Consider the following 25,957-nt stretch of genomic DNA (forward strand, 5'->3'; position numbering starts at 1 on the left):
TAGAAATTGCATTATTTAAATGCCGTCGTATGATTTATGACGCTCGCTCCGCGACCACCAAATAATTTCATATAAGAAGCGCAATCTCGAACAGAGGGTTAGCGCGAGTAAAAATCTAATTCCGCTAATACCGCGAGCGAAATGTCTTAAATCTTTTTCGCACGTTATAAAAGCGGCCAAGAAATCTCTGTGAATGTGTACAATAGATTGCGGTAACTAAAAACATACATGAAGAAATGGCGAGAATGTCATAACAGTTTTTCGTTCTTTTAGTAAATCGCTTTTGGTAAACGCGGTAATACGAAAGACGTGAGATATATTATATATTTTGTTTCTCTTAAACTACACGTGTCAGATTTAAAAAAATATTCCTCACGTGCGAAAGAGGTCAAAGACATAACGTGTCAGCGTGTATGTGTACATTATACACGTTTAAAGTTTGAGACATTTGCATATCTTCCGTTTATGTGTGCGCTGAACTGCCGTACCACCTGCGATGTAATAATCGTTACTTCACTTAGCTGCCTCGTTAATGCAGCGCGGAAGTACAAAGGAAAACATTGTATGAGCACTCAACTTTCGCAAAATGTAACTGATTGGCAAGAAAGACTTCCTCCAACAGCGTTATTTCAATTTATCAACAAAGGGAGAACAACAGCTGAGTCGCTCAATATATATGCAATATTCCAATGCAACGCAGGAACGATTTATATTCTAAAATAATATTGGACTGAAAAGACCGGTATTTATGCGAATTAACGCTACCAATAATAATTTCAGATTACAGTAGTTAAGGTGTTTATGGAGTTACTTTAGCAGCTAGTTTGCTGTTAGCTATAATTCACAAAGTCGCATGCTTATACATTGGTAAATCCTCGGTATTATCATTTTCGCAAGTTGGCTTAGAAATGTGATTTATAATGTACAGAGTCTCTCGTGTAGCATTACTTTTGGAAAAAGAATCCTCACCGAACTTACAAAAACATTTGCCATTCATTTAGAACTTTAAAAGTTTAATTCTGGTGAGAGAAAACGCGATTGTAGATGAAATTCGGTTAGACGTTGGCTGCAGTAGATATAACTACGTACAGTCAAATAATATTTGCTAAGTATATATTGTTCAATTGCAAAGCTTCATAAACAATAGTAACACGATTTGAATATTAACTAGACAACGCGCTGTGAAACCATTTGGTTTGACATCCCTCTGCGGGTTACCATAAGTGTCATTGTACAACCAACGTCAATATCTGGCAACTCGCGTAGGATCAATTTCAGCGGATTCAAGTGACGAACGTGCCGAGTGTACAGGAACGGATATAGAAAGTTTCAAGAGATGGCGAACAAAAATTAAAAGAGTTTCGCCCGTTAAACCCGCATACAACAAATCTTTTTTGCATTCAAAGAGAGAGAAAGAAATGAGACGGTATTAAAAACATTCGAAAAAATTATTTTATTCTATTTTTAAATTTATCAAGCTGCTTATATCAAAACTAGTTTATAAACTTTTAAGACATTAAAATTTTTTTTAACCAATATGTAGATATTATACAGATTTTTTAATCAATATATGGATTCAAAACGCGTACACAAAAAGTTTGGAAAATCTTTGCGTTACATTTTTCACAGAATTTTTCACAGAATTTCCGCAAGTCACCCTCCCTCGGTTGTATCTAAAAATGAAATCAATCATCAGGAACAAAAGCGTACTGCAAAACAAGGAACGCTTGTATTGCAAAACAATATCAAGCGTTCCTTCTGGTGTAATCTGAAGTGTTAGGATTTGGCGAATTGTTTTCGAGCCAGCTCCAATACAATCCGTAATTAGTGGGAAACGAACATCAGCTTTAACGGGACTATTGTTCGTTCGCTAAATCGACGTTGAGATATAACAATGGCGCATCGTGTGCATTTTACACGTGTTGGGCACGAAGTACACACATACAGTGACTAAAAGAGGCACAATCAGCCTACCAAAACAATACGTAAGTTACAGTACTAAGATTGATTCGTCGATACCTGACACATCAATGCAACGTCATGCGCAGTGCGCTATACGCTGAGAAGTTACGGTATTCATCTGTCGTATTGAATCGACAAGGCAACTAGCATTGGATCGATCGCACGATATCTGCTAATTAAGTCCAGAGTTAACTAAGCGTTATTTTTTACTTTCTGCTTAAATAATTGCATTACAGCCATCTAGATTATTTTGCATTAATATATCATTTCACGAGATATTTTTCAGGAAAAAATTTCGACAATATCGAATTTTAAATAAAAGTCTAAAATATAATTTTTTATTTTATTTAAAGAAATTTAAAGTGCTTTTTAAAAATTAATAATAAAAAATATATTACAGATATATAAGTTATCAGATTTGTTAAAAGAGTATTCCAATTTCTGAAGCTCTAATTTTATTAGAAATCACAAAGTAATTTTATATTCGAGATCCTGTTGCTCGAGCTGTTATTTATTTTCCCTAGTTAAGCTTCAAAGAAACCCCATTGACCTTAATCGATTCACTTATAATGATGCAGTTGTTTCTTTTTTTGTTTCGAAATTTGCAGCTTTCTAGAGACGCGTCGTTAACACTGACAATGAGCAGTAGATAAGGTTCAGTTGTCGGAAACGAATGCTGGCCTGCGAATCGTATATTGGACAAAAGGTGTCGACTTTAAAACGGTAATAAACTCCTTTCTCTGTGCCATCTATTGTTTTGCAGTACGCCACATTAAAAAAGACGGGACTAAAAGAGTATAGAAATAAGATAGAATAATTAGAAAGTGATATAACATTGAAAACTGCTTAACACTAATTGTAAGTTACAGAATTGCCGATTATATAATTCGACCTTGATATGATTGAGTTTAAAATTTTAAAGGATTTTCAATGCAACAATCACATTTTTATTACGATTCTGCGATCAAAAATTTTTTTCCACAGAAACACTAATACAAACATATATCGTATAACAATTAAATAATAGCGGGTTGCAAAAGTAAATTTTTTACATGACGTACTTGCTTGAACGATTTTATGAATACAAGAAAAGTTCGCAAATAACAACTGAAATTTGGCATGCTATTGAAAGGTTCGCAAATAGCAACTAGAATTTGGTGTGCTATTTTTAATTTGCATATGATACCATGTAACGATATTTTTGTTTGATATGCCTTAACACTGAAATAACAGCAACGTTTCAGTATTACTAATAATTAAAATATCAGACGAAATTAAAACGTGACCTTTTGATATAAGCACCATTCAATCATACGTGCTTATAATGAAACACAAACGACATTTTCTCTGATAAAAATGGTCAGGTAAAATAGTTAATTGAGAACCAGATTGTCTCTTTTATTTCCGTTTTCAATTTTATTTCTCCCTCCATCTCCCCCCCGCCCTCTCTTTCTCTCTCTTTATTTCTTTGATATACTAAATCAGATTTTTAATAATATCAATTTCTGTTAAACAAAATATAAATAAAATAATTTATTAAAAGTTATCTGAATAATCAAAATACTAAGCTCTTTTTTATTTTAAATAATTTTTCTTAAAAATTAGTAGATTACATTTTAAAATATCTTTATTTTTTTATGTAATCTTTAATAAAGTTTTTTTAATATAGTGTTTTTGCATTCGAGAAATGTCGCGTTTGAGAAATTTGTATAAAGCTTAAGAAAAAATATGGTGTCTTCCGTCAAGTCCCTTCGGTGCACAATTATTTCAAGATTGTATAATAATGCGGACATCAACGAGCACTTCAGTCTTTCGGAAGTACACGATGCGTCCCTGCTGGCATCGTGTTCGCCGCGTTGTTACTCGCGTGCGCGTGCTCTCTCTCTCTCTCTCTCTCTGTCTCTCTTTGCGCTTGAATTAATTAATTAATCGACCCGCCGGACCGCGTCCCGCTGAGGAAAGCGTTCTTCCCACAATTTCCCGACTTCGCCACTTTCTAGCGCCGCGGCACATATAAATCATAGAACGCACGGCGCTCCTCCCGTGGTTCGCATATAAATCAAAGTCCGCGGCGCGGGGATGGGCTGCACTCTTTGCCGTCGCGGTGGGTGCGTATCTCCGCGACGCCGTGCACGTAGCCGGTGCACAGAATTTGCATTTTCCACGGAAACATATGGCATTGATAGCGGATTGTGTTTTTTACCGCCGCAGCGAGCGTTTACATCGTACCGAGTGATAACTAATTCGCCGTATCGGGGCTTACGTGACGAGAAGACAAACGCGTTCCGGGTGTCGTAACACCGAGATAGATACCTCTGGTGCATCCCATCAACCAGTTCATTTAGTAATACGAACCACCGAATGCGACAATATCGTGTTTCTACGGGGATATATTTACTCAGTGCTGCTTCCTTCGATTAATCCATCAATGCTATCGAATTTTCAACTCTAATTAGTGTTTATACTACTTTACTTCGCTGATTTTAAAGTTATGTTTACTTTTTTTAGAAAGAATTGAAATGTTAATCCGGACATTTTGAGAGAGAGATCACTATTAAATATGTTAGTGATAATCCAATCCAATCCTATTTTTTACATAAACTTTATATGACTTTATGAGTTATTTATTTCGATGAATTTGAATATACATGGAACATAAATTTTTCACAAATAAAATCATAAATTTACAAGCAGTCGTCGTTGTTTTGCTTATTCGTTTGTTCGAGCTTCGATCCGCGATTCGGTTTCACATATTTTTCTCACGCCGTTTTATCGGCCAAGAAAGCTGTGCCGGGTGTCAAATAAATAATAACGCGAAATATGCCGTTCCCCAGGGGATTAACCAATCTGCTTCCCCGTTTGAAATTAGAAACCTCGACTGAGTTACGGTGCAAGGGAAAAAAAGCCAATTCCGATATACGAATTTCCAATTCCCAAAGTGGCTAAAATATCGTCGAGGCTACCCCTTAGGTTCTCGTTTCTGACGTTCTCTGATAGCGAGCACGAAATACGAGCGATGCAATCATAGGCAAGCTACTGTGATTAACTATGGATCATCATCATTACACGGTAGATTACGCAGTAGATTACGCTGAATACTAAGATTGCGTCTATATTCTACGTGGATAAGCGCGAATATGTGAATGATGAGATCATACTGTAAAGCAATAAGATTGGAATAAAGCTACATTAAAAATGAAAAGAAAAAAAAGAGGAATATTTTAAAAAGACAGCTACAAAAGCTAGCTAGCTGTTATTTTTTATTTTATCCTTAATCATACTGGTCTAATGGCATACTGAGTAGTTTGAAAAATTTATAAGAAATATAAATATGATAGTTTCTTGAAACCCCTTGCAAAATTAATTGAAACTTTCGAGATGGATATTTTACCCGCTTTGCAGTGAAGTTGATACAATATGAATGTCGCTATTTTTGAGCGGCGCTTAAAAATTACTGTCAGATTGTTTTTATAATTATTTTGATTTTGCCACGATTAAAAGTGACAACAAATAAATTGAGGTTGAATGTTGCGAATTAGCTTGTTAAACTCTACCATTAGGAAGACCACTAGCGTCTGAAGTATGTGTCGTATCGGTGGAAATTATTATTATCGGTTAGCGTTCTCTGCTCTCGGACGCTTGAACGCTTTCACGAGCAAAGTGCACAAGAAGCGTGCATCGTTAACAAGCAAAGTGCCTGTATATGTATACGTTGCTTGAAATACAGGCCAATTATATTACTGAAATGGAACGTGATCGAAATTATCCATGGAAGGGAAATTTGAGTTCAGATCTTGTAATATATAAATATATTGGAAATTTACATTTCTAATTATATTTATAGACTAAATATGTATATAGCAAATTATACTGATCTATTTATCCAATTTTTGAGGTACTATCGTAAATACACAAAGTTAAATTTCACGCCCACGTTTTTATTTAACTTTGATACAAAAATACATGTTTGAAAAAGATTCGTCAGATTAAAAAGCCACGATCCGATAAAACGAAGCACACCAAAAACGACGAAATAGACAACCAACGCAGATTTTTACTTCAACGAGGCGTCAAGAGCACGCTAGCAAAGGGGAAAGTAATTAATCCCTGTCCTACCATTTGGCAGATACCTACATCGAAAGGGTCGTACGAAAATGAAAATCCCGCCGCTTCACTCTTGAACGGCAGCAAATTGAGTCGAAGTTTGATTTTTTTTTTTTTTTTTTTTTTTTTCATTTGTCCACACGGAGTCGTTTATTCGCGAGAGACGGACAAGCACTTCAACCAATTCGAAACACCGACCCAGCTCTACGATACTCCACGCCGACGGTATCGGTTGGAAAAAAAATCCGAGTGCCGGTTGTCGCGAGAGTTCGCTTCCATTTCAGATTTAGGTTGCGATAAATACAAGCCGGACTGCTCCGCCAGATCTGCCGTGCTCGCTTGTTTCCTGGCCAGTGGTTATCTCAACGGCAGGCCGGCCCGCATGAAGCTTTTCAGAAAAAAAAACTCGTCCAAGGCCGAGTGAGTGGCCATCTATGGTAACACGGTACCTCGGATGGGTAGCCTTTAACCTACGCGGAAGAAGAGTCAGAAAAATTCGTGAACCATGCAGCCGTCGCTTTAGCGTGCGTGCGCTATAAACTCTGTCGCGAATACCGCTCGATTTCTCCCATGATAGCGTGTTTTCATCGAGGCTCCGTCATCTCGGACAGCGTAAAACGCCGCTAGATTACCGCTTTTCGTCGAGCGACGTTATCGTACTCGATCTCGACGATGAGCACGTAAAACCAACCTTGAGTTATCAGCCGTGCGCGAATATAATACGAAGTGCAATTTAATAAAATTAACGACAATATATAATAAAATTAACGTACGACACTATATCATAAATTAATATCACATTTTCTTTATTACTAGATCAAATTAATTGTGCAATTAAATATTTTTATCGCGTTATTACAGTAATGCTTCGGGAAGTAATTACACCTCTATTGAACGGCGAACAGGATATATTCTCTGCAATTGTAAATGAATAATAATATCCAAATAAATAACAATAATCCGATAATAAATATTAATTCTCCACGAGTTCCTTCTTCATGGCAGCATTTGATAGATAATTAATTTCTCATTAACACGAATCGAAAAATTATAATATGCAAACAATATATAGTGCATTGGATTAATGTATGAAGCATTGTCCCGGGCGATAAATAAATTTATACAAATTTACACAAATGAGAAATGTGGAAGTACACGTGTGTGTTACTTAAATATCATTTAAATTTATTTCACGGGACTCATTTTTCTGCCGTACTGTAATCTTTCTTTTGATCGCATTGTAATCGCGACAACCGTACACTCGCGACGAAGTTTCTTCAAAGATAAAATTGCCAGTGTAGTTATCGACGTCGTTGTTCAAGCCCTTGTAAAAATCGTCTTCCCGTTTTTCGTTACTGAAGCACGGTTATTACATCAGCGAAAAACTTTTCAATTGGATTATAAAGTTTTCTGGACAGGCGTAATTTCCACAGCAACGGCGAAGCGGCGGAATTATCAAATCACTTCTGTATATAAGCAAATAAATGAAAAAAAATTTACGCGGTCGTTAAATTTAATTTTTTTGTCCGCATTAAAATACTGAGATAATATTCATAAACTCGAACTTTAAAAATACATACTGTTTCAACATAGTTACGTTGAAACTTGTTATTAAATATTATTAGAAAACAGATGGTTGCGTGTAATTGCACATATTGCTAATTTTTTCTACTGTTTTAAAAATTTGAAAATAAAAAAAAAGCATTTATAACTCCCCCCCCCCAAAAAAAAAGTTTTTTCTGCGCGCATATTTATGTGAATTTTTTGCACAATTTTAATGGAATGAATAAGTCCTGAGAATGTTTTAATGTAAAAATTTTTTTGCGTTGTCGCAATCTACACAATACATAAACAAGAAAATGTATATTTTTGCATAACGTAGCTTACTCCTTTCGTCATCTCAGAGGTGGACGTGACATTGCGTCGTAGACTTTTAACGTAACTATTCACAAAGGATGACGCGACAAAGCTGAATTTCCCGGAAACAAAGGTGCAGGTTGCGAAACAGAGCGACACTCGTGTAACATCTCGACGGCATGTCGGGAACGGAGCCCTCGCGCTTGCAAGGAGCGCTTGTCGTTTCCACATTAACGCGTCTTAACATAACGCCCCGAGCCATGCAATGCACAAATATCTCGCTGACACACATGTTACCGCGACGCCTTATTATCTGCGCGATGACTTTATATCCGCATTACGCGCCCGCGTTGGGAAAACGATCATCGTCACTGCTTTCGACGACCGACGTGAAAAATATGTTTTCGCCACTGCACAGGGTATTTGAAATTTATTGTTAAGACGCGAAGGATGAAGGCGAGAGGGATTCGCATTCGCGAATGGAGTTGGAAAAGTTGCGTGGGTGTTCTTCGGGGTCGCCGTGCTGTCGCATTGTAAAATAGCAGCGAAGTGTACGTAATCCATCGAGATTGCGGCGGCGCCTCGGATTTACGGAGGAGAGCCGGACCTCACGGCATTTCTGCTTTTACAAGCAGATTGGATCGTACCCGCCCGGGTTTCATGCCCCGATCGGAATCGTGAAATTCGCGCCGGGCGAGCAGCCAAGCTTCAGTTGGTTATCCAATGGCGCTCATCTGATAAATACGAAAGCCGCCTCTTAATAAAACTTGCCGCTGCACCGGATTATCGCGCCAACGAGTTGTCCTCGATTCCGCTCGTGTCCGGTCAAACTTTTCAACGCGTTTACTTAGGACGCGTTTTCATTTCCCACAGCGCGGGATGATGCATACCGTTAAATGTATGCAGATAATCTCTAGGAGAACTGCTTTTCATTATATACCATAGTAATTACAGTGCCCAACGAATACGAAGCGAAATGATGTTGCCGCAATTCGAAATATCAAATCGTATTTGCACATTTGAGTCGTTTAGCGGATTGCACTAGAAAATCGATCTAGAAATGTTGAATTTTAGTTCATAAATTGGTATCAATAGCGATTGCAAAATACCTCATTATATCATTGATCAAAATGTAGATGGGCATACGTAAATAATAATAATAATTATGTGATACGGTAATTAACATTCTATATGCATGTGCAACAATTATGATGCAAAAATCACAATATATATTTCATTATTGAAAGGATTTAGGATTATTAATGACAGTTTAGTTAATAATTGAAATAGAAATTTTACATATTACGCATTGTTCCGCGCGATTGTTTTGCGAATATATTAGAATAGATTTATATTCCTGGATAATGATGCGTATCGATCGTGCACAGCATGCACAGACAATCATAGCACATATGTAGATGATTCAGCATGTCGCAGCCGAGTAAACGCCTTCGCATTATCGATAAGCATCGAGTTTTAGCGGGCGGAGAAAATGATATCGCTGCATGACGAGATACGGAGATTTTTCTTTTCACGGCGATAATCGTACAATGCTACTATCTCTGAAAGATATTTTCACGATAATATGATGAGAAATTGATTTGTTAAGAGAAGAGAAAATAAACAGCCTATAGTGAAGTTATCAATGTCGAACTTATTACTGTTATTGTTATATGAAATGCAACGGAAGAGTGATTCACAATTATATGAAATATTTGAACAATGCGTAATATGATGTACATTTTGTAAGATACACTATTTTATGAAAATATTTAAAATTTACATGTATATATTCCAGTTTGTTTAATATTTTCGTAAATATTAATGCAACATTTCACATTTTATTCAGCTTAAATAAAAATTTTCCAGAGATGCACCTCCTCGAAATGTATGTTGAACATTATAGACGATGTGTCCGATGTTCTCTTATTTTCACTATATCCTCATTTGTCTTACTCGGACATGAACTCATCTGTTATTTTGATATAAAAATAAAGACGTAATTCTTGTTTATAAGCAACACAAAAGAATTTTCTACAATTCATTTTAGTTAGGTGCAATACCACAGAATGTTATTATTCTTTTTTACACAGTTATTGTGCAAGAAATTAATTAAAAACTTTTTTTTGTTTCTGGTTTATATTTCGCGCAATTATGTAGTATCTATATTCTGTGTTTCAAGCTGTTAGTTTTTTCCCATGAATATAAATCTCAAAACTGTTATTTGCGTATTCTCTGCGGACTATTTCAAGAATCCCACGCAATATTGCATAATATTTATATAGCGAAGAAAAAGCGTGCGACGTAAAATGCTCTGATTTAAATTTTCCCGTTTACATTTCCCAAAAGCCAGAGATGCATCTTTATGTTCTTTCGCTCACAACTTTGGTTGCGTACGAACATACGAGTATAAAGATGTATTATTTTTATCTTTTGGCCAAACATTCAGTTTTTGATGCAGTTATATAAAAAAGATTCGATAAAAAGAAGTAAAATAATGAAATCAAATAGCGCATAATTAAAACTTATAGGTACGTGCAATTTTAAAAGTATCAGTATAACGTATATTATAAAAAAGTCACAGTTTACATATTAATAGATTTGACATTATTTTATAATGTTTACACACTACATACGTAGGTACGATTAGAGATGCTCTGCTTGATATGTACAGATTTCTTGTATTTTCAAGCAGGAATAGGAAAAGATTTCTCCTTTAATCCCTGTGGTAATTAGCCTTAAAAACCACTAATTACGGTTAATGAAATCTTATCTGCAGTCTGGATGTTTCCTCGAGCTGTTTCACGCGCAACGTACTAATTGCACCGCCACGAACTTTTTTGCCGCATCAACAAGGTTAAATTTCCTTTGAAGATGCGCCCTTAACGTTATCCCGCTCTTGTGTATTGTAGCTGCGTGCCGTCTTATACGAGAGTATAAGACTGAACATATAACGCTGAAAAAACATCTATCCCGGATTACTGCCGGCGATATTTTATACCAACTGTTTCGTACTCTAAGCAGGCTCGCACATCTTAAAGCCAGTAGTCCGTAACGGATTACGACGCGTCGTGATTTAACGCTTTCCGCACCTTTATTTTCCACTAGACGGTCCATCTACTGCATTCGTGACCGGACTCGAAGGTATCGTTGATTTTCAATCTTCCGCCGCATCAAAAGTCCGAGAGGCGGACTAATCGCGACTAATAAAATTTCGTTAGTGCATCGCGATGTAACGCAATGAGTTCGATGCATTTATCTGATTGTGGAATGTAATTTCTCCCGCTGAGTAAAGTGGCAGCGAAACCGTCTGCGTAGAAACTATCAAAACTTTAACTCTTACTTAGTCGCGAATTCCACGAGGTGGATTATTCTCGACGTCGTTTATATTTTCCACTCGAAATAAATTACCTCGCCGGAAATTCATCGTGAATTTCTTAATTGACTGACGTGATTTAACGAAGAATTCAAGTTTGAAATCCGGAATTTGATTGAAAAAGAGAATTATCGTTTCGCAATTTGCATAGATTTCTCTGACCCACATCGGCCTTTAACCGAAAGGGTTAAACCAACAGCAGAAATCACTCGACGCAGAAATGTGATTTTGTTCTAACCAAAAGCACACGTGCCAAAGATCTCACTGTCGGCTGTTAAAATAAAAATTGTTCGTCGATTATCTTTAGAAAAAACTGTATACAACAAAATACAGAAAAAAAGTGTCATTTTTGAGCCGCAATCTTACCGCATGTTTCCGATAACATCAAGTAAATATATTAGCAGTTAAGATAAGATTTGCATTGATTCACAACAAGAGCAGCAAAACATTCCACGCGCGATGCGTAAGATAACACACAAAACAACAATACTTGACATGTAACACGTGATTCGATACGAATAATTTTTGCATATCTCGATTTCGTCTCACGGTACATTTTAAATCTTTAAAATCTATTTTATGTTGGTAAAAATAGTTGAAAAAATAGCAAAAAAGGTCAAAGAAATTGATTGTTTGCTGTTTTTTTCATTTTACAACATTACGTTGATCATGAAGACTTAAATAAAATCTATGTTAAGCTAAAAGTAATATAAAATTCGTCGTAAAATAAGACCAGCTCGAAGAACACGATTTTCTTTTACAAAAAATAGATTTAAAGCGTCCTCCTAGAAACCAAAATAAATTAGCATTGAAGAATATTTAAAAAGCACTGCAGCTAGATATATCTTATCATTATTTATCTCAGAAATTTTTGGCAGTACTTTGTTTATCGTATCTGTTTGTTACGCGACCTGAAGATAAAATGTGAGTTTATGTGAAGCACGTAAGTGGGTCGACGTCGCTCCGACGTATACGTGCGCGGTTCAATTTTTAATGATCGATCGATAAATTAGAGATTTAACGTTGGATCCCTTCGGATGGATTTCCATTGCGCGGATTACATAGCGTGATCGATACGGAGGCATGATTAAAGCCGGTAAACTCGCGGAAGGGAAGCGTTTTATTTCCGAGGAGAAATTGCGCGATATTGCCTCGCGATGCCGGAGGAACAGAACTCGGTGAGGTACAAGTTATTAAACGATCTCAACGATGTTACTTCATGATGACCCTAGAACTCATAAAGCGGATCCGCTTCGTCGCGTTTTCTTCGATATACCTTTCTCGTTTTCAGCCGCGCAAATTTATTTCCGTGCTACCATTATCAGGCGAGATAACCTCTACTGTGCCGTCAACAACGCGAATAAAGCGGCGAAGCGCGTTTTTATGAATAGCGCTATTTATTAATTGCTAATTAACGGAGACGCGGCGAGAAGTCGATTAAGATTATTTTGATAACGTAATAACGAAGAGTTTGAGTTGAGATAATGGCTAATGGAATGGTGTATCAAGCAGTTAGAAAGATCAGCCGTTTTATCTTGGGAGAAAAATCAATGTCGTAAAGTTCCATCGTAAAATCAAAGTCTCTATTTCCAGTTAATATCGGCTATAAATGTGTGCGGCAAGATTTTGTGAAAATTGTCGTTTCTTACGATTCTACTTTTAAGACCCTTCGCGCTGTCATTCCGCTCCTGCTCCGCGCTGCGATCGTAAATCCAGTCCTATCTGCAAATAGTGTTCTTCCGCTTATTTCTTAAATCGATGGAGAGACTCGCGTTCCTCTTAGGAACATCGTAAAGTTCGATGCGTTATCGAGCGTGCCGCGGGATATTGTTTCTTTACGATCAAAATCGTAAAGTAAGATGCGTGTATGCGTGATTGTACATAAGGTTCATAGCTTCTTTCAATACGCGCACGCAAAGCTATATGTATATATTACATATACCTCTCGACCGGGATCTTCTTAAATCTTTTCAATCTTGACGCTTTAATCCAGAAATTCTTGATCCCGGGATCTAGCGCAGCAAATAAGAAATCCACGCGCGCAACCGCCGTCAATGTCTTGTTCGGCCACCCTTTTACGATCTCGGAGGGATGACGTCCCGCAATACAAGCACTCGCCAGCGACGCTCACCTTTTTATTATTCCACGGCGTGTGAGACGAAGTTCGCGTAGGGCGTGTCGCGCTATTTGCATTCTCATTACCATCGGCGGTTCTTATTTAAATAGGTGAACAACTGCAAAGCACTCTGGTGGTCGGCGAGCTCGTTAGGCTCTTCCCTCCCAAGTGGGTGAGAAAGAAGACGGTGAGCGGGAAAGAGAGTCGTATGCACAGGTATACTGGTCCGTTGCGTCTATACTCTTCCGACGCACCCTCACCTCCATCCGCCACAGACTGTCGCTCTCGACCCCTTCCCGCAAGACGTAGCCGAGCGAGAAGAGCCGGATGGCTGCAATTTCGCGCGGGGACGCGAATCCTCGTGACCTCCGACCTCGTCAACACCGGGGGCAGAGAGAGGGAGGGAGGGAGAGAGGAAAGGGAAAGGGGGAATCTTTTAAATTCAACGCGGTACGCTTCATTAGTGGCTGCGGTTTGCTCGGCGGTCGCAACGATTTAATCCGAGCTTGCGCGTGGCGTCAAGCCGCGCCGCCATCCCGAGGAAATTCAATTTCGCTGCGGCGGTAATGGACCAGAACGTTCCGGGGCCAGAGAGTTAGGCTGTCTCTCGGTGGCCGCGTCGGAAACGCCGATCGACTGGCTGTATCTCTGCTGTGCGGAATTCATTCGAACGTAATACGGATCCGAGAGCGTACGTCGCGATCGCTCGCTTCTCGACGTTCCGCTCGCGGCGTTTGTTCGCGCCAATCGATCGTGCGCGATGCAGCGCAGCGCGGTCCGTAGCTATTCGCGCGCGGGAAACGCCGCGGGCGAATCGACAGGAGAAGTATGCCCAGTCGTGCGTGCGAATGGCGTGCGTACTCGAAAACTTTCGACGCGGTAGCTGTGACACAAATATAAGTAACTGCTGGAAGTTGGATGTGACTTCCACGGAAACTTAGCGCATTTGATCTGAAATTTATAATTACATGAATACGCCATATTTATAAATATAAATTGTGTATTTTCTGTCGAGTAGAAATTTTTGGATAAAATTTAAAACAGGTCTTATCTAAATTGAAATTAAACGAGGAACTTGTATTTGTTATTGTTCTATTTTTTTAATATTGTTGCCTTATCTGTTAATTGTTTTTAATTAATTTTAAGTGTTGTGAAAAACATTTTTAATGCATATATTTTTTATCCTACATTTAATCTGATTCTAACTTTTATATTTGAATTGAATTTTTTATTTCTCTATCTACTTAATTAATACAAATAAAATTTTATTTTAAAATTATTAATAATAAAGTATTAAATTTATTAGAGTAATCCGATTTAACGCAGGCCAAACTTACTACAAAATTAATGTAATGCGAACCATTAGCTAGCTATATTTTGGTCTATATTATTTTGGAAAACTGGATTTTAATGCTTACAAAAAGCTTAGTATATAAATATATTTGAAATAAATGTGAATGAAAAAATTATGCAAAGTCAAATATAAATATAGAACTTTTCAGTTCAGTCGGAGGAAATTAAATTGAAAATAAAATTTGTTTATAGATACATTTTATATGAAAATATTTTTATCAGGCGTGTGATTGCAGGTAAACTGCATCCGTTTCTAGTAGATTTTCAAGCCTGTCGAATGTCGTGCCATTACGTAACGCTATGCAAATATCGCGCCAAGTCCTTCGAGAGTAAAACGTCGAGTATACGAAAGATTTCTTAGTTCAGAAACAAGAGCAACGGCGGGAGCTTCTCAAAGTTACTGCGCGGAACAAACGACAAAGTTCGACCTTACGATTCGATCCAATATATTACAAAGACACGCCGTACCTCTCGGAATTCATAATGGCACATAAGCTCACCTAGTTTCGAAGTAATAGTGATAAGCATTTTATTTCGCTCGTACTTCTGTTATCTCTCGCGAGCTTTCGTGAATTAGGCATTCGCGTAACGCGTAATTAAGCCCTGTCCTATTTCCGTAACAAAGCAAATTCAGCCGCCTTTATTAACCCACTGCGTGCTGCCGCTGTACTCGCATTACAGATTGCCTCAAGACATAATGCTAAAACTTCGAGATCCAATTTCTGAAGTAATTTTCAGTTAAATATATGAGCGCAGGTCTCTGACTTTGAAAATGCTTACAGAGCTATGTAGCGCATAGATTCTTAAAAACACATTATTTAAAAAAATATAAAAAATGCAAAAATATTAAAATCAATGCTGCATAATTCTCCATAATTAACTATTGTATTATATCATAATTATTATTACTGATAACACAATTGCTTCTATTCATAAATCCGTATTTAAATTTTCAACTTTGAATTAGTTTAGAAATTGGGTCGCAGAATTATAGTGCAAAATCACAGGCCATTTTGCACGTATGTTTATCTACCCTCTGATGTTGTGTTTGATGTAAACACAGTAGCATCCTTATTAATCGTAATATTTTGCAATGCGTTATTGCTCTCATATATTTGTTGCTTTTCAATAACTCGGACGACCAGCGGCAGCTTTATATTATTCAACCGTGTAATCTAGACTGTGCAATTAGCTTCTCACTTAATTAGGACAAAATTTAATTAACAACTTTAATTTCAGCAGAAATAATGAATCGCGCGCCTTTCGCGAAAATCTAGCGAATTAATTAATTACGATGTGCGTCTCGCACAGACAAGTGTCCAGCGATCGTTGGAATAGAGAATTTTATGTAAGATCTAAGCAGGTACACTATGATTAGTGTGCCGGGGCGGATTAAAAAATAAAATCCCGTGGCACAGGAGTCGCAGGCATATTGATTTTTCTACTCCGGTGCAGCCAATGACCTAACGTTACCTCGCTGCAAGCACGACCCTAACAAAGTTATCCGAAGAATGACGTGCCGTACACGGCGCAGCACGGTGGAAATCGACACCCATTTACCACTTCGTATTCTCGATCATGTCCGTACACGTGACCCACCCCTTCGGGTTACACTGAGCATCTTAAGACACCATCTGGCAACCGCCCAATCCGGTCATATTTTTCCGATCGTAACGGGTCACGCGGATATGTGACAGCATCCCCGAGCCGTGGAGATTTACTGCGGGCATTAAATTACAACCGTCGTGGCTGATCTTTCGGGGATCGGTATCTTTTGAACGAGACGTCGCGACTAGCTCGGTGACCAACGATGCTGTTGACTGTTTCCTTTTTTTCTCTCCTTTTTTTTTTTTTATTATTTAAGGATGTTGCCTGTCGGCTTTTTAGTCCCGCGGGATCCGATCTTCCCTTGTTGAAAATTGAGGTTTGCCCAGAAAGTACATATATATGTTGCGGTCCGTTGAAAACAGGATGATCATATTTTTCTGCGGATCAAAACAGGTGGAATAAGCTACGTTTGCAATTTTTAGAAAAGAAAACACAAAACAGGATTTATATAATTTTTTGTTATCAATTGGGCAAAAGAGAAAATATCCTAGCCATCAGAATTAAAAATAATAATTTTTTTGGAAAATAATTTAGATACTTTAATTATCTGTTACAACGTAACAGATAATTAAATAATTTAAAAGTGATATTTACAAAATTCATTATGAATTAAAAACGTGTCTTTTTTTCGCAATAAGTAAATTTTATTTTACCTTTTGCTCTACATATCTGTCTCTGTACCAGCTATATTAATAGACATTTCCAATTTATAAGAGATTATCGAAAATGTAAGATATCCTAATGTTAAATCCGATACATGAATTTATGTCTATAATCGTCAATATATGTCGATAACGAATCAAATTAAGATACAATTTTAAATCACTGTAGAACGCTTATTTCGAGAATCTTTATATCCGAATGTCCAAATTCAGTTATGCGTCCGTAAAAATAAGTTCCATCTCGTATCCAAGTCTAAATTGAATTCTCGCGATGTTTCGCATTTTTGCTTGCAGAACCCACGGCGGTGAAATCCGAGTGTCGGCGCAAGAAACGATGAACGAATCGGGACGAGCCGGGAACGAAGCGGCGCGATAATAATAATATGTGGACGACGCGGCCACGGACCAAACGAAAGTGGCGACAATCGTCGACCCGGTCGTGCAGAGAACGTGACAATCGGTGGAATCGCCGTCGGGACGGCTTCCGCATCATCTACTCGGTAATATTGGCGGCTTGCATGGCGACACAGGAGGCGAGGGGCGCCAAGTGTCCGCCACCGGACACAATACCCGGCTGCCCGTGTTACAACTTCGAGAACGGCGGTCTGTTCCTGGAATGCGCAGGTGCCACCGAGGAGTCCCTCAGGAACGCTTTGTCCGGCGTGATACATGCCACCGGCGGGGAAGGTAACCGTCCATGATACAATGCGCAAAAAGCAGGGATCACCGGAGAACACGTATTCCCGTCGCATACATAAGTAGAAACAGCCACCGCAGTGATACGTCCGTATTGTGGGGCAATATCGTACGCGCAGGAACAGCTGTGGCTCGGAATAAACAAAAAGAGAAACGCAAAAAAAAGCTCAAGAGACTATTCAGTATCTCCATAAATAGTCAATGAGATCATATGATGCCTTTTTAACTCTTATTCTCTTATTATGAAGAATTTCAAAATTTTTAATATTTAAATGTAATTCTATTTTTGTAAATATATTCATATTGTTGAGAAAATTGGAAATAGTTTATATGTTTATATATAAACAAAGGCAGTAGAATATGTTTTAGTTTAATTCGACAATATCAATACTTTTCAACTCTCATATATCTTTGCAAAATTAGAATATTATCTTAAATTTTGCGTTAATTAAATCGTGTTATATTTTACGCATATTTTGCGTAAGATTCTTTATTTTTTAACGACATGAATTTTTATATTCCGCGAGTAGATATTAAGAAAAAATCTTTTATTCGTCATCATCGATATTCGATGAAGAATTTTACGTGTGTCCGATAGAGATAAAAATAACTTGAAAGGAGAATTTAACTTTTAATCTCGTGACTGTACAACACACAAAGCATGTCAATAGCTTTGGGTGAAATATCGTGCGATTGTTTCAGGGGCGCTCGTTCAGTCATTGAGCGTGTACGAATTGGATCGAAAAGTGGAGGAACTTCGTGCTGTTGCTTTCCCGGCGGGCTCGCAAATTAGGCATCTACAAATATCGCATTCCGCGATCCGCGAAATAACTGAGGATGCTTTCGAGCGATTAAGCAAAAGCCTGGAATCCTTGGCACTCGTATCCGGCCGACTACCTCACGTACCTCAAAAGGCCATGGCCACGCTAAGCCTACTCAAAGCGCTGGACCTCGAGGCCAACCTCGTTCACGAGCTGCCGAGCTTCAGTTTCTACGGGCTCTCGTTAATTAAACTGAATCTGAAGGGTAATCAAATCATGAAAATTTCCGAGTACGCCTTTGCCGGACTCGAGGGCTCTTTAAAGGATCTGGATCTGGCGGAGAACAAGATCAGAGTATTCCCCATGACGTCCTTAAGAAGATTAGAACATCTCACGTCGCTGCGTCTCGCGTGGAATGAGGTATCCCAGCTCCCGGAGGACGGCTATTCCAGGCTGGACGCCTTAAACTTCCTCGATCTCAGTAGCAACAATTTCAAGGACATTCCGCTCAATTGCTTCCGCTGCTGTCCGTCCCTGAAGACTCTGTCCCTCTATTACAACGCGGTCGAGTCGGTCGACAAGGATGCCTTTATATCGCTGATCGATCTCGAATCGATAGACCTCAGCCACAACAAGATCGTGTTCCTTGACGTAGCTACCTTCCGTGCCAATCAAAAGCTCAGGTCGATCGATCTCAGCCACAATCACATACACTATATCCGGGGCGTATTCTCGCGGCTGCCCGAATTGAAGGAGCTCTTCCTGGCAGAAAATAACATTCTCGAGATACCGGCGGAGACGTTTGCCGGCAGCACGAGCCTCTCGGTCGTGTACCTCCAGCAGAATGCCATCCGGAGGATCGATGCGCGCGGTCTGGTGACGCTCGGCCAATTGGCGCAGCTGCATTTGAGCGGAAATTACATCGAGAAGGTGCCGCGTGACTTCCTCGAGCATTGCGAGAATCTCTCCACGCTGTCGTTGGACGGTAATAGTATCCGCGAGCTTGAAGTCGGCACGTTCGCCAAGGCGAAGCAGCTGCGCGAGCTACGGCTGCAGGACAATCAGATCACCGAGGTGAAGCGCGGCGTGTTCGCGCCGCTACCGTCGCTCCTCGAGCTGCATCTCCAAAACAACGCCATCACGGACATGGAGACCGGCGCGCTGAGATCTCTGCACAGTCTGCAACACGTAAATCTGCAGGGTAACCTTCTGGCGGTGCTGGGCGATGTGTTCCAAGTGTCGAACGACGTCGGTCAGAGCGAAAACAGCGGCAGTTCCCTCGTCTCTATTCAGCTAGACAACAATGGCCTCGGCGTCCTGCACAATGACTCATTAAGGGGTCAAGCCTCGGTCAGGATCATGTGGCTTGGACACAATAGACTGACGCGTCTTCAAGCTCCATTGTTTCGAGACCTGTTGCTGGTCGAGCGACTGTATCTCACGAATAATTCCATCTCGCGCATCGAAGACACCGCCTTCAAGCCAATGCAGGCGCTCAAGTTCCTGGAGCTTAGCATGAACCGGCTGAGTCACGTAACCGTGAAGACATTCTCGGAGCTACACGAGCTCGAGGAACTTTACTTGCAAGATAACGGTCTGCGCCGTCTGGATCCTTACGCTTTAACGGCTTTGAAGAGACTGCGCGTTCTCGACCTCGCCAACAATCACTTAAATGTGCTGCACGATAAAATCTTCCAGGAAGGACTGCCGATCAGAACGCTCAATCTGAAGAACTGCACCGTCAGTGTGATCGAAAACGGTGCCTTCCGCGGACTAAACAATCTCTACGAACTGAATCTCGAGCATAATCATTTCACTGCCACGGCGTTAGACCGCCTAGACATACCGGGGCTAAGAGTTTTGAGAATATCGTACAACAATTTTAGTCAGATCAACGCGAACTCGTTGGACGGCCTACCGTCCCTTCAGCATCTGGCGATGGATTCGTCGCAGATCAACCGGATGCCAGCCGAGATTTTCGCGAAAAACAAGAATCTTGCGAAACTGCTGCTCAGCAACAATTTGCTCAAGATGCTGCCGGCGATGTTGTTCTTAGGCCTCGAGGCGCTCAAGGAGATCAAACTTGACGGCAATAGGTTCCAGCAAGTTCCGTACGATGTGTTTGCGAACGCGAGCACGGTGGAGTTCCTCTCGCTGGCCAACAACGCTCTCATTCAGGTGGATATGTCGCGATTGTGCGGATTGACGAGTCTGCGGGAGCTCGATCTACGCGGCAACTACATCTCATCTCTCACCGGCTTCGCCACCGTCAACTTTTCTCGCCTCATATCCGTGGACTTGAGTCACAATCATTTAACGGCGCTCCCGGCGAATTTCTTCGCCCGCTCGAACATGCTGCGAAAGATCGAACTGGCGGCCAACAAGTTTCGTCAGATACCAGCTGTGGCACTCACGGCGCAAAATATACCTGGTCTCACCTGGCTGAACGTCACGGCCAATCCTCTCATGCGAATACACGAGATCAGCTCAGAAGCGAAATATCCGGCTCTGCAGGAAATTCACATTTCCGGAACGAATTTGACGATAGTCACCAGCCAAGACTTTGAGGCGTTTCCCGCGCTGATGCATCTCTTCATGGGTAACAACATGATCTCCAGGGTATCCCCCAGCGCTTTTCGAAGTCTTCCGAATTTGCTAACGCTGGATCTCAGCGTGAACGAGCTGGAGCTGCTACCGCAGGAGAGGCTGAAGGGACTGGAGCACCTTCGATTGCTCAATCTCACGCACAATCGTCTGAAAGAGCTCGAGGACTTCCCGCCTGACCTGAAGGCTTTGCAAGTGCTCGATCTTTCGTACAATCAGATAAGCGGAGTGGGAAAGAGCACGTTCCAACACCTGGAGAATCTAGCCGAGCTGCATCTCTACGGCAACTGGATATCGTCGATCTCGCCGGACGCGTTCAAGCCGCTGAAGAAGCTCAGGATTTTAGATCTAAGTAGGAACTTCTTAGCGAACTTACCGCTGAATGCCTTTCGACCTCTCGAAACGCAAATACGGAGTCTACGGGCTGAGGGTGAGTACGATCTATTTCTTTATCCGCGCGGTTCCGATTTTATTTCGTTATATTTGTAAAAATTCTATCAAAACATGTCCATCGCAAACGATTACAAAAGATTAAAGATCTATTTTAATTTTAAAAGATTATTAAAAAAGAATATCTTTGTTACAATCTTATTTATTTTCAAATTAATTATTAAACAATATTCTTATTAGTATCTATTTGTTAATATGTTTCTTTTTATGTTTCAATTTTTCTTGTTTCTTTATTTCTTGAAAAATTGCAAGTGTCTTGTGTATAAATTATTTGTACACTTTGGAATTATTATTTATCGTAAATGGATACAAAGAAGTTTGCCTAAGTTCGACAATATTGCTCGTGGAAAGCACACATGTCGTCTTCACACGGATCGCATTGCGCTATGCTCGACAATAGCAATCTCAGCTGGTGAGATGATTGGTCGCATGCAGAAATTCACCGCCGATGTCTTCGCATGCAAATTCGGTTCACAGTCGAAAATAGCCCCGCGGGTAGTTGCGCGAAACTCCTCGACATCGAGTGAACGATATGAACGCGGAGCACACAATCGGCGAGTCGATGTTGCGAAACGTCACGGCGCTATTCAGTATTCGGGGACGACAATAGCATCGCGGTAATTCGGGTTGCAATAAACGTCACACGGTATTTACGGCAAATCCAAATGCCCGATCTCTCATAACTCTCGAGACTTTCGTGACGATCGTGACATGGCGCGGTAAGAACTTTTCTTCTTTCTTTCTGAAAGCTTTAGGGACAAATGATCGTCTATATCGGGATCGTGGAACTTCTATGATAATTACGAGGGTTATATCCGCTGAATTAGAAAACCCACTGCACTGCGACTGCGAGTCTCAGGAGCTTTGGGAATGGCTGCGCGATCATCAGAAACTGGTCGGCGGCGGGATGAGCCGGAATCGCGGGGGCGGACTGAGGGTGAATGACATGGACGGCGGTCTGCTGCGGTGCGAGCAGCCGCCGGAGCTGCGCGGTCTCGTGTTCCTGGATCTGGATCCGCATGCCTTTTGCTCCGCGCCGCTGGTCTTGAAACTGGCGATCCAGGATATCCAGCCGTTCTCCGTTCTGGTGTCGTGGCAGAGCAGGAATCACTCCGGCTTGCGCGGCTATCAGGTGGCCTATCACGCTCTGGACAACGTTGACGAGGTACTAGAAAGTAAAAGTTCTCATCATATAAATGCGCATTACAATGCTTCGCTGAAAAGCGAGCGCGCAACGTGAAGTATAATCGAGCGAGCGTAAACGGCGCTTGATTCAATCGATAGCAAAAGCCGAGGACACGCTTCTTCTGTCTTTCCCTCTCTTTCTCTCTTTCAACGTCGCTCTAATTCATCCTTTACAAAAACGTGTCGTCGCATCCGACATCGTCCTCGCTGATCGATCGACGCAACCGCGCAAAAAAGCAGCGCGGCGCGTTTCGGCCGGATTAAGTATTTTTACCGCTCCGAAAGAAATCGAATTTATTTATTTTTAGCAATTGCTGGGATTGTGATATACTCGCACATTCAATCTCCAGCATTCGTCGTGCCGTGAAAAAGAATTTTGCGTCGGAATATTTTCTATAACAGTACTCAGGAGAGAAAGAGAGGAAGAATTAAAACGCTGAATATAAATATAAAGTTAGAAAATTGATTATATTTGTGAAATATAATCGACAGATTTATCAAAATATAATTTCTACAGAGATACATTAATATCACTTCCTCTTCCAAAGTTCATTCGAAAATCTCAAAGACTCACCGTCGCTTTTATCGCTCTGATGTCCAGGTACGTGCCAAAATACTCGAGCCCAGCGCGCGCTCGGTGAAACTGTCGAAGCTGTCGTCGAGCACGCGCTACCTGATCTGCGTGTTCGGTCTCGGTAATTGGATGACGTCGCGATCGCCGGAGGACAGCCCGATGGAGCAGCTGAACTTCACGCAGATCGAGATACTCGCATCCACGCCGAGCACGCAGATGGCGGACTCGCCGACCAGCCGTTGCACAGAGGTGAAGACGCTGGACGCGCCGGACGCGATAATCAGCAGCGACGGCTCGGCGATGGGCGACGTCGGCAGCGTCAGCAGCTTCCTGACGAGACGGCTCGGCCTGATAGTTGGCTGCTGCATGGGCTTTATCGTCTTCCTGCTGCTTGTCTCCGTGCTCGGCTATCTGAAGGTGAAGAAGCAGCGGGAAGCGGTGAAGAGGGAGCAGCAACCGATACCGCCCGAGTACATATCGTACAGGCATTTTAGCATACAAAGCGGCGAGGCCGGCCACGCCGCCGTTCGGCAAACCAGCCAGGACGGCCAGCACTCCAACTTCATCAACAACACCACGCTGAACGTATGAGAAAAGCCGCGGAACTCCCGACTCGTGGAGGTTTCGAACGTGTAAGCAGAGTCGATTCGTACGACAATCTCGTCGATTCGAGTGTGCTAACCGATTCGAAGGGCTCCCGAATTGCGGAAGTTTCGTGTTTACCCGCCAAACGATCCCGTTAAACGGACAATCCTGTGTCGAATTTTGTCGACGTCGAACTGTCTTGCGAACTGAGAAACTGCCATAATTAGCGGTGCTGTGCGCTCGAGTGACACGCACGGAGAGTGCTGCAGTTGATTCGGTCGAGTGCTCGAGACGAGCGTTCTCGATCGTTGTTGTTCACCTCCCCCCCCCCCCCCCGCCACCCCCCTAACCCCACCTCACCCCAGCAAAGCATCGCTACTGGTCTTGTGCCAGATCCCCGCGAATCAAGTCTTACAGCAACGAAGAGTTCAAGCGTGTTCGCATGTGTGAGTACGGTGAGAATGCGCGCGTGAATGTGATCTCTATTAAAACTAAGTAACGGAGCATTTTATAAAGAATTTTCTACAAGCCTGAATCTTTTTCGTTTCGAAGTAGTTTTAATCAATTCGCGACGAGGCATCGTATTGGACGAGCGCAATCGAGCGAATAAAAATGTCTCGTGAGAGAGAGAGAGAGAGAGAGAGAGAGAGAGAGAGAGAGAGAGAGAGAGAGAGAGGGTGAGAGAGTTGTACAGGAAATTGGTATCGATAATAATACGAGCGATGTGAGCCATACAGCGTAGCTCTCGTATACTCTAAAAAATCTTATAGGTTTTGAACAAGACGAGAACCGTATCGTATTGTACTTTCCGCTGGGAATACAAATTGCGATCAATTCAGCCGAGTGCCCTCTATCTGGTTTTGCTTTAAATTTCTCTTTATTAAATTGGGATTTTCAAAGTGTTAGGTACTGAGTGTCGAAATCGATGCGCGCAATCGGAAAGACCTGCGCGCGACGTAGATAGGACGTAAAGTGCACCGACGTCGGATAGACACAAAGAGAACTGTCGCAAATATAAAGACGGATATCATTTTATTCGCGAGAAACCGATCGAACGGCGCCTCGGAGGAGGAGGAGGAGGAGGAGGAGGAGGATGGGGATGAAATCTCGCGTCTCTGTAGAATAATGCTCTGTCTTTTTCAAGAAATATAAAATTTTGAAGAGTGTATGAAGCGCAATTTCGAAGGCCGCGCGTACTCTCGAACGAGCTGTGAGCGGCAAGCGGGAAGTGTGGTAGGTAGATTTTGTTTCCGCGTGTAATACGACGCGCATTTGCCGAACGATTTACGATTAAACACCGCGCTATTACATATCATCCAGTCGCCGTTTCGCGAATGGGAATCGAACTGGGCGGCGGGCGGGTGTGAAGTGGCCATTGTGTTTTCTTAATGGCTCGGCAAACCACGCGGTTTAGGACGTCACCACGCGCCGATCTCGCGAAATGGCATGCCATTTTGCGGTAAACGCCCGCGACGACGGTACCATCAATTTCCGATTGGGCTGGCCGAATCATCAGAAAGGCAGGACGGGAAAAATTGCTCATCCCTGCGAACGATCGATCGCGCGACTCCAGATTTCCCAGCGATGAGAGGGTAAAAGATGTAAAAAGAATGTAAATTAAAAAAAAGTATTTTCCACTCGGTTAGCATTCTAGCACAGTTCTATACGTGATCTAAAAGCAATATCAAATGAACTTCCATTGCAGACGCTAAAATGTGATTTCTTATTGTCAAATATAAAATATAAAAAATATAAAAACGAATTCTTGACATTTTCAACGTGACAAATAGTACGCTCGATTTATTCGCCAAAAAATACGTGGAGAATTTCGCCAATGTTTGTAAAACAAATTAACAAATGGCAAAATAGTGAAATTACGCATAAATTTGTTTGAAATGTAAACTCATCTTCTCCTGCGAATACTTGTGTCAGGTGCAAATATCTGTGTCCGAATGCTAGCCATCATTGGAGGTTTGGTGATTAAGGTGACGTTCTGTGAATGGTTTAGAATTTATAAATATACGTGGAACAACTGTATATAGATACACACGTATCGGGCAACTA

General features: G+C 41.0%; 1 protein-coding gene across 7 annotated transcripts in view; it reads left to right on the forward strand.

Moving 5' to 3' along the window:
• Positions 1–24,640, forward strand: part of LOC105672535 (protein artichoke-like) — a 386,355-nt gene extending 361,715 nt beyond the window's left edge. For all 7 annotated transcript variants that reach the window (XM_067353616.1, XM_067353615.1, XM_067353618.1 and 4 more), the window contains 4 exons: positions 17,333–17,725; positions 18,437–21,529; positions 22,377–22,714; positions 23,336–24,640. In XM_067353616.1, the coding sequence (XP_067209717.1) occupies positions 17,422–17,725; positions 18,437–21,529; positions 22,377–22,714; positions 23,336–23,899 (4,299 nt within the window). In that variant the 5' untranslated portion in view covers positions 17,333–17,421 and the 3' untranslated portion in view covers positions 23,900–24,640. The remainder of the gene's footprint in view (positions 1–17,332; positions 17,726–18,436; positions 21,530–22,376; positions 22,715–23,335) is intronic.
• Positions 24,641–25,957: the final 1,317 nt, after the last annotated feature.

The sequence above is a fragment of the Linepithema humile genome, chromosome 4 (genome assembly GCF_040581485.1).
Source record: "Linepithema humile isolate Giens D197 chromosome 4, Lhum_UNIL_v1.0, whole genome shotgun sequence".
Classification (NCBI taxonomy): Eukaryota; Metazoa; Arthropoda; class Insecta; order Hymenoptera; family Formicidae; genus Linepithema; species Linepithema humile.